The following is a 9415-nucleotide window of genomic DNA, read 5'->3' as shown; positions in this document are numbered from 1 at the left end:
TTTGCTTTCATGTTGTGGAACTTCCAAGGTTTTCCCAGTCAGTCCATAGTTTATCCTTGAGTACTTGAGGTTTGGCAATGCATAACACCTGTTGGCTCTATTTAAGATAAATCATCCTCAACTGCTCAAGTGATCACTCCAGGAGTTCAGTCTTACTTTTCCACTAAATTTGGCTCTATCTCTAGCTCCCAGTACTTCAAGGCTTTATTGATTTGTACATTTGGAATTTGAGGACAAACCTTAGAAATAGCCTTCTTCATCTCATCAGTGGATTCCAATTTTGTCTTGTGAAGACGACTATCTTGCCCCTCTTCAAGAAGCCACCAATCTTTCAATCCTATGAACTTACCATCCTTGAAACTGGCCAGTCTAAGACTAATAAGAAATGGACTAATTCCAGGTATTTGGTAAACATCACTCACTGGATTTTCAAAATGACCGAGATCAACTGGTGTTAGTTTGAAATCACAGGATTTTTTCCAAGTGCCTGTTGTAGTTTGAGACCTCACGTCTTCCAGGGATTCAGAAGCATATTTCTGTGTCAGGTGTTGTCTTTCTATGATATCACCTTTCCTCACAAATTTGTACTGAAGAAACGAGTCCATGTAGATGGGTGATGCTTCATCGAAGTTTAAAGGAATGGCTTGAAAAGTTGGAAATCCAAAGCCACCGTCAACTAGATACTGATCATTTGTATGAACAACATCTTTACAAATCATCAAGACATGGTCGCTTGGAGTCCCTACCGTACCAGGTATGAATAGAATATGGTAGCCAAGAGCATCAAGGAGAAATTTTAAAATGGGATTGTTGACTTCACAAAGGCCTCCAATTGTTGAAAAGGCAGCATGTCTTACTTCCTCTATTGAAGACGCTTTCCTTTTATCCTTATCCTTACTCAGTAGGGTTATGTTCTGGAAGGGGACTGAATTATGAAAGGATCTGATGATGGAATTCAGCAAATCCAGTTTATCCTCCTTGAAACGTCTTAGTGGATTATCAATCTTTAAGACATTTTGTGTAAAATTGATAGCTTCTTCCACAGTAAACATCCTTTTTAATGTTCTGAAAGAAAATATGCACAGTTATCCGTTTTTTTCAAAGATACATGGCAGCATGTCTGGCATGCACTGGCTTGCTTTAAGTTATCAATTAGGTAGCACCTTTCTCTCATGTCTAACCTTTCCAACTGATTAGCATAAACTTGCAAATAATGTAATTATTCATTTTCCACACACACAAATTATCATTCCAATGCCTAATCATGGAGATGAACTCAGATCGATCTTTTGCCATCCTAAAGTAACCCCATTCAAAGAGAACTCCCTTTGCGCGGGATCCTCCTCGTATTGTAGTTTGCCTTCTATGACAATTGCCCAATCCCCTAGCCCCCCCCCCCCCGGTTGCCACAGAAAGGTATGTACAGGCAGGTAACAGATGCCAAATGATTATCATTTTTGTGCTTCACCTCAGCTTACAGCATGGCACATCGAATTTATTGCCAGGTAAATGATTTTCCAACTGCGTGGATTTACGGTATAACCACAGGGTAAAGGACCAATGATCAATTTTGTACTCGCGATTTTCCGGATTTCTAATGTTATTTTCTGTATATTTCAAATAAAGTTTTAAATACTGTTTCCTCTTACTGTTTTTTTTCTATTTCCTACCTGATATCAATGTCTTATCTGAGTTTTTATCAGCTTTGCATTAATTAGCTTGCTAGAACAAACTCACTATTTGCCCAAATTAACGCATTATGCCGTGAGTGTAAACATCTACTGATCCGACTAAAAGATTACCATTTAGTCGGATCAGTAGATGTTTACACTCACGGCATAATGCGTTAATTTGGGCAAATAGTGAGTTTGTTCTAGCAAGCTAATTAATGCAAAGCTGATAAAAACTCAGATAAGACATTGATATCAGGTAGGAAATAGAAAAAAAACAGTAAGAGGAAACAGTATTTAAAACTTTATTTGAAATATACAGAAAATAATATTAGAAATCCGGAAAATCGCGCGAGTACAAAATTGATCATTGGTCCTTTACCCTGTGGTATAACCACTTAATGTTGGGTTCTTATATAGCGCTTTCCCACTCCGTGCTCAAAGCGCTTTACAATTATTACCCCTGGCTCGGATCAGAACAGCACAACGGCCCTTTAGTCTTCCTCAACTCCCCGGGGAGCATACAATCCATTGCAGCCATTTAAGCGCATAGGATTAAAGCCTTCACATTGCCTACCAGATCCCCAGTTATACAGCTGGGTTGACTGAGGCACAGTCGTGGTTCAAATCTTGCCCAAGGACTTTAGCCACTCAGAAACAAACAGCAGTCAGCGACGGGGCTCGAACCTGCAACCTGTAGATTCCAAGCCGGTCACCCATCATGACTCTTAAATACATAACCTTTGCCCCTAAATATACTAGTAAATATAAAGTTGTTGATGTCCTTGAAACAGATTCATACCTCGGTATGTTTTGGCTTTTCAAGTCTGTTTTGGGCAAGTGTACTCAACTCACTAGCTACGTTGTTCCTTTATAAACCTCTCACTATTCAAAAGTAGCCAAGAGACCCATGATTGCAAAACAACACGGTGCAAAAAGCAAAAACACTCAAGCAGAATTTATCTCATCAAATATATACTTTACAATTTGATACACACATCAAATTACTGTACTGTCTCGTATTTGCCTGCCAGTGGTATATGGTACTCGTCTTGTATCCAAATATGTAGTCATGACGTTAGAGTAGCCGGCTCAGAATCTGCAATTTGTTGTTCGAACCTGTCCTTTCTTTCTTTCTGAATGTAATTATAAAATATGAACCCGGTTGGACCCAGCTGTATCAACTTGGACCTGGTACAAATGCTGCTATGTGACTGATGCTAACAGAGACTGAACTGGCCTTATCTCCCAGGCAGTTCTATATATTGTGCCGTAACAGGTCTGTACCGTTTGTAATAATTGTTTAAACTATCAAAAATATGGACTACATATATAGTTTAACAACAGCAATACCTGTTTGAGTGTCTAGCTTATCACCAAAACGCAACAGTCGCGTGTTATACAGAACTGGTGTATATCTTCACTGCACATTGGATTAAGTTCAAAGTTCAGACAAAGATCTCCAGAGAGGATATTTAGTATCTAGATTATATATCATTGCGATGAACACATTTACATTAAGACCAACTATATATGCACGTGTTTTTGTAAAATTCACCCAAAGACAAGTATTATTTATATCATGATATCTTGTCAAAGACTTGTACCGAGAAGTAATTGATGGATGGTTTCTACCTTGTGGAGATTTTTAAACATATCTATATGGATATGGAACATTTGCTGGGGACATTTATGAGGTAGGTGGCTTTCAGTTAAAGTGGCCACATGGATGAGGATTAGGGCATATATTGTAGGCTAAACACGTCAACATTATCGATATTATCAACATTTTATTGTATTCTGATAGAAACATTCTGATACGTATCTCGGGAAACAAGTGCCTGTGTTACATGTGTATTTTAAGGACATGGAAGTGTATCCTATTAAATTCATAAATATTTTAAAAGTATTTTTGCGTGTGCGTACATGCATGCGGGTACATGATATTGATATGAAAACCAAATTTTTGTGTTCCTGGGGGTGGGTTATCTGAAATATGATTTTCCGTTTTTAGCCAGGGCGACAAAAGAAGGCGTTCGCTTATCGACCTAACGCAAATATAGGACTATTCATTACTAGTTGACATGTCAAGGTCCCACCTGTCACTGAGTCATGTGATTGTATACACCCATGGCCATACAAGAAAATGGCGTGTTGTTTATCAAATACTAGGAAAGCTATATCGAAACGCTAGAATATGGCGATCAGAGAAAGAAGTTTGACCAAGAGTTATGTCCATCAACCTGGTAAGGTTACATTTTGTGGTCTTACTATTGGGGAGCTGTTTGATAAACACGTGACCTTGTATCCAGATCATGAATCATTCATATTTCGAAAGGGCAATCAGAGGGTATCGTATAGTAAGCTATATAGTGACATGACCTCACTATCTCGTGGGTTGAAATCGCTGTCTCTAAAACAAGGGGATCGCATCGGTATATGGCGAGATGAAAGCTACGAATTTGTTATCAGTAGTTTAGCCTGTATTCGCACTGGTCTCATAGCTGTCCTGATTCCATTACAAGTTACCAAAGAAAAGTTATGTTTCGTCATAAACAAAGTCGATTGCACAGCTCTAATTGTTGGCCCTGAGCAGTATGATGTACTCCAGGAGATGTGTCCTGAATTACAAGCTGGCAATCCATCTAATAAGACCCTCAGTAAACTTCCTTCTCTCCGACATGTGCTAACCAGCAATGTCGAATCTGAGTGTTTAAAGGGGATCTCATTGGTATCCGAATTAGCGTCGCTGATGGTTGAAGAGAAGAACATACAAGAGTACCAAATAAGGATAGATCCAGATGACATCTGCGTGATTGTCTTTACGTCAGGTAGTACGGGCTTCCCAAAGGCAGTTGCAATGTCTCACCGTGCTATCATCGAGGGATCTACTGTTCATCCTGAGGTCACTTTGCAAACAGCAGCACAGAGAGGAGAGCATAATGTAAGGCTGATAGTTTCAAATCCCTTCACAACCAAACTCTTTGTTGCAAGGCTGTGTGTCATCGCTCTCAGTGCAGTGACACTCATTATACCCGAGGATAAGGAAGCTTCAACTTTACTCAGGGTAATTGAGGAAGAGATGGCCACTGTAATGGCTGTTTTTCCACATCACGTATTTGATATCGTTGGAGTTGGGAACAAAAACAACCATGATCTGTCTTCTCTACAGCTATGCAGTGTTGGTGGTGGCATCATCCCTCACGATGTCTTGAAGAAACTTTCCAAAATTATACCATCACCCATAGAAACCGGGTATGGCACAACCGAGTCAGGATATATCAGTTTCCATTCCTTAGATGAAGCCACTCCATTAAGTGTTGGCTACAACGGACCAAACGTGGAGGTGAAAATTGATAAAGACGACAAGGTAGCAGATATCAACACTGCTGGGGAAGTTTGCGTTAGAAGCCCCTTTATCTTTACCTGTTATTGGGGTGACGAGGAGAAAACCAAAGCCGTAAAGACTTCATCAGGATGGTATCACACTGGGGACATCGGGACAATGGATGAAACGGGGTGTCTAAGGATTCTTGGACGAAAGGATGACATGATAATCAAAGGTGCCTTCAACATCTATCCAGCTGAGATTGAACAGCAACTTGTCGACTACCCAGGTGTGAAGTATGTCCAGGTAGTTCCTGTTCCAGACATGAAATTCGGCAACGAGTTATGCCTCTGTTTGTGTGAAGATTCGTCAACTCAAAGCAAAAGAGAAGCTGAGCGACAGGTAGACATTCTAGAATACCTGAAAGGAAGGATTCCCGATTTCCATATGCCGAAGTATGTACTTAGATTTGAATCGTTCCCGTTTACATCATCTGGAAAAATACAAAGTAAGAAGTTGGCCAAGGAAGCATCAGAAAGACTAAAACTCTCTGACAAATGTTAGTATCTTGAACGTTACCATTTTATCAAATTGGCGTTCTGAAGATCTTAAGAACGAAATAAAGTATCAGTAAATTATATTTGATTAGTAATTGAGAGTTATCACCTATTTTCATACTACTGTATTTTAGTTCCTCATTACACAAAAAAGAAAATGCTGTGCCTGCAATGTTGACGATTTTTGTCTTTTATTAGTGTCCAACAATGAGAAGAAGGGAACAACAGGTCATGACCTTTAACCTAGTTAGTTATTCATCTACTTCATCAGTATCTAATTGGCCTGTAAATATCAGAGGGCGGTTTTCAGTATGTTCAGCAAACAGGACCGTGTTCATTTAGACAAAACGCTCGCGGACGTTTCGTAACGTTTTGTTCTCGAAAAGAGTGAGGTGACTCACCAAAAGCAAGGAGTATATTGAGAATTCCGATAAAATTGATTAAAAATTAAAATTGTATATTGCAACTGTGGTGTAGATTTGGTGTGTATTTATAGCGCAGTGTTGATCTTAATACCGTAATAATAGACTATTGAAAGTGAATGCCATTGTATTCGACCATGCTTTACAGCTTAAAAGAAAAGTTAGTAAATCATTATTGGGTTGCGTAGGAAAACAATAACCCGCATTGTTTGCATAATCATAGATTGAGGCATGAATGACCATAACAGCATATAACACGACATACTTCTACCCTACACTGTATTCAAGGTCTTGCAGACAACACTGTGTGGGTTGTTTTATATCAGATGATGAACTCTTTAGAGGTAAGTTAGGAAAAAATGTTTGGATGATATTTTTTTAAATGGAAATTCAGTTATATAGTGCAACTTCCATCATATTGCTATGCAAAGAAGACGATATCGAATCACAGGTAGTGTATAAACTTCTATAAAATATGAAATACGTGAAAGCCTTCAGAAACACGCAAATCAACTCACAGCGCCCTCTATCTTAAATTTGATGACGCAACACTACTGATTGTAAGTGGTTTATTCATAAACCCTAGCCTGTAGGGTCTATGGTTTATTTGATCTCAATCTAGTGAACATAGGTCAGCATTCCAATACACGTTGATATTACAATATTCACCATGAAATGTATTGATCCTTACACACAACAGTAAGACCAAATAAGGCATGGCATGTAAATAACAGTAATATTCCTTTTAACAATAATAATATTACATACCAATAAAACAGCAACGAAATGTAAAAAAATAAAGATATATGTGAGTCTTCATTATAAAGAAGCACTATTGATATAGACGTACAGCTATGTCCTCTCAGACGACGCTTCGGCAAACGAGTTCAAAAGTTTACTTCTGAATCAGTGAAGTTGATAGAAAACAGGCGTAATTTGTTCCTAGATTTTAAACCTGTCAACTCTAGCGGATGACGCCGATCAGTAATTAATGTTCCATGTGCATGATGTGAATGACTGGGGACATCTAGAATCTCATTGAGACATTGCTGCATGCGATCATTTTCGCGAAAGACGTTGATAATTTTCAATGGACGGACACTGAGACTTAATCGTTGCTTAAAGCCCCCTCCAGGCATTGTTAATGTGCGCGCCTAAACAGACCACCAAACACATCAGAGAAATGGACAAAGTGCCTCGGGGAGGACTATGCGGAGCATATTATAAGCGATAACAAAACGTAAACATCGATTATATTCAGAAATAGTTATATACATACAACTTATGTAGGATCTTGACATACGATATAATTATAGCCTGCTAGCTACTGGTTCACAATTATCATTTCTCATCAATGTGGTGAGAATCATACATACATGCAGGCGTACATACAATGTACATACATACATACATACATACATACATACATACATACATACATACATACATATATACATATATGCATACATACATACATGCATGCATGCATACATACATACATGTACATACATACATACATACATACATACATACATACATATATACATACATACATACATACATACATGCATGCATGCATACATACATACATGTACATACATACATACATACATACATACATACATACATACATACATACATACATACATACATATATTGTTGATGACCCCTATTATCGAACCAATAACATTGTATATGCATGCAACTCTGACAGCTCTTGTCAATCACACACAAGCACGTTCGCCCTTTTCTATCAAACAGTACAGCACCATCACAGTAATCCAAATTTTACGGATTGACTGAGTTCTGCTCTATTGATAACACGTATACTGCTATGTACACGCCAAAGACGAAAATACCAAAAATAAAGGCAGCCACGTTCAGTCCCTTGGCTGACTCTGAAGCAATGCGTGCTTCCTGTAAATCGCCAACTACCATAGCTCTGCGTACCTATGAAACAAGAACAATTGTAAGCAAAAGTCTTAATATTCAATATCAAACTTTAAGACCGAATCCGTGTTTCGATTTTATTAATAACTACTCTTGCAATTAATTTTTAAGATCTTCTCTTTTACAACGTTATCGTTGCCTAGCCTGTGAGATCACAGATTTGTTAACTGCCGTACTGGTAGGTTTGTGTTAGAGTCATCACAGACTGTTACCAAAGATTTAAATGTATATATCTACAAGTATATGTCGGATGAATAAAGTGACCTTTTGATCACGTGTCTAAAAGTACAATGTATAAATACTACGGAGTTGAAGATCAATAAACAACCTTAACCTTGCTGGAAGGTATTCGAAGCTTCACTAGCTGTATATTTTGCGTGTAAATTATATTTCTTTCTCTTTGGGGTGAAGCTTTCGACGAAGAAAATAACGTTATATTGAATAGATCTGAATTGAATTGAATTGAATTGAATTGAATTGAATTAAATTAAATTAAATTAAATTAAATTAAATTAAATTAAATTAAATTAAATTAAATTAAATTAAATTAAATTAAATTAAATTAAATTAAATTAAATTAAATTAAATTAAATTAAATTAAATTAAATTAAATTAAATTAAATTAAATTCAATTGAATTGAATTGAATCGAATCGAATCGAATCGAATCGAATCGAATCGAACCGAACCGAACCGAACCGAACCGAACCGAACCGAACCGAACCGAACCGAACCGAATTGAATTGAATTGAATTGAATCGAATCGAATAGTATAGAATAGAATAGAATAGAACAGAATTGAATTGAATTGAATTGAATTGAATAGAATTGGATTGAATCGAATTGAATAGAATTGAATTGAATTGAATCGAACCGAACCGAATCGAATCGAATTGAATTGAATCGAATCGAATCGAATCGAATCGAATTGAACTGAAGAATTAATTGTGTCGATCAGATAACAAACAACGTTATTCACTGCAAACTGTTAAAATGCCAATAATTAGAAATTGTACATGCTAAGGGGGTCGATTTTATCCAAAAGTCGCTCGTACACGGACAGCTTGAAAGCGTGATTACGTTTTGGGCGCTGATGGTAGTATAGGGTGCGGACCAATAAAATCAAAACAATGTGAACAGCTACACAAATACGTTTACCCACAAGTGATGATTCAATACTGTTCCTGTTTTATGATTTAATATAACAAAGTAGTTTCCAAAGAATGTTCCTGTTGCAGGTATTTCAGCATTATAATGGTGCCATGGTTACCACACGCCAAACTGAATATATCACGTTGTTAACATGCCACTGTATATAGTTCAAACTAATCTTAAACTGACACGGGTAGTTCTCTTTATATTCAATTTGAAAAATAAAATTTGATAGCTGAACGAAGTCGGTGGCAAAAGTGCACCGTCACGATCATATCATATACGTCATGTCTAAAGTCTATGTAACGATAGAAACGCCTTGTTTTAGATACTACTA

The 9415-nt window shown here is 37.4% G+C and overlaps 2 protein-coding genes across 2 annotated transcripts; one reads left to right on the top strand and one right to left on the bottom strand.

Annotated features, from left to right (window-relative positions):
• Nucleotides 1-152: 152 nt before the first annotated feature.
• Nucleotides 153-1052, bottom strand: LOC144434326 (uncharacterized). Its single transcript, XM_078122777.1, has one exon. The coding sequence runs from the start codon at nt 1050-1052 to the stop codon at nt 153-155; it is 900 nt and encodes a 299-aa protein (XP_077978903.1).
• A 2815-nt stretch (nt 1053-3867) lies between these two features.
• On the top strand, nt 3868-5600 carry LOC144434325 (medium-chain acyl-CoA ligase ACSF2, mitochondrial-like). Its single transcript, XM_078122776.1, has one exon. It carries the CDS (start codon nt 3868-3870, stop codon nt 5560-5562), a length of 1695 nt encoding a protein of 564 aa, XP_077978902.1. The 3' UTR covers nt 5563-5600.
• The last annotated feature ends 3815 nt before the right edge of the window (nt 5601-9415 follow it).

Source organism: Glandiceps talaboti, chromosome 4 (assembly GCF_964340395.1).
Source record: "Glandiceps talaboti chromosome 4, keGlaTala1.1, whole genome shotgun sequence".
Classification (NCBI taxonomy): domain Eukaryota; kingdom Metazoa; phylum Hemichordata; class Enteropneusta; family Spengelidae; genus Glandiceps; species Glandiceps talaboti.
This window is presented reverse-complemented; position numbering and strand designations above follow the sequence as displayed.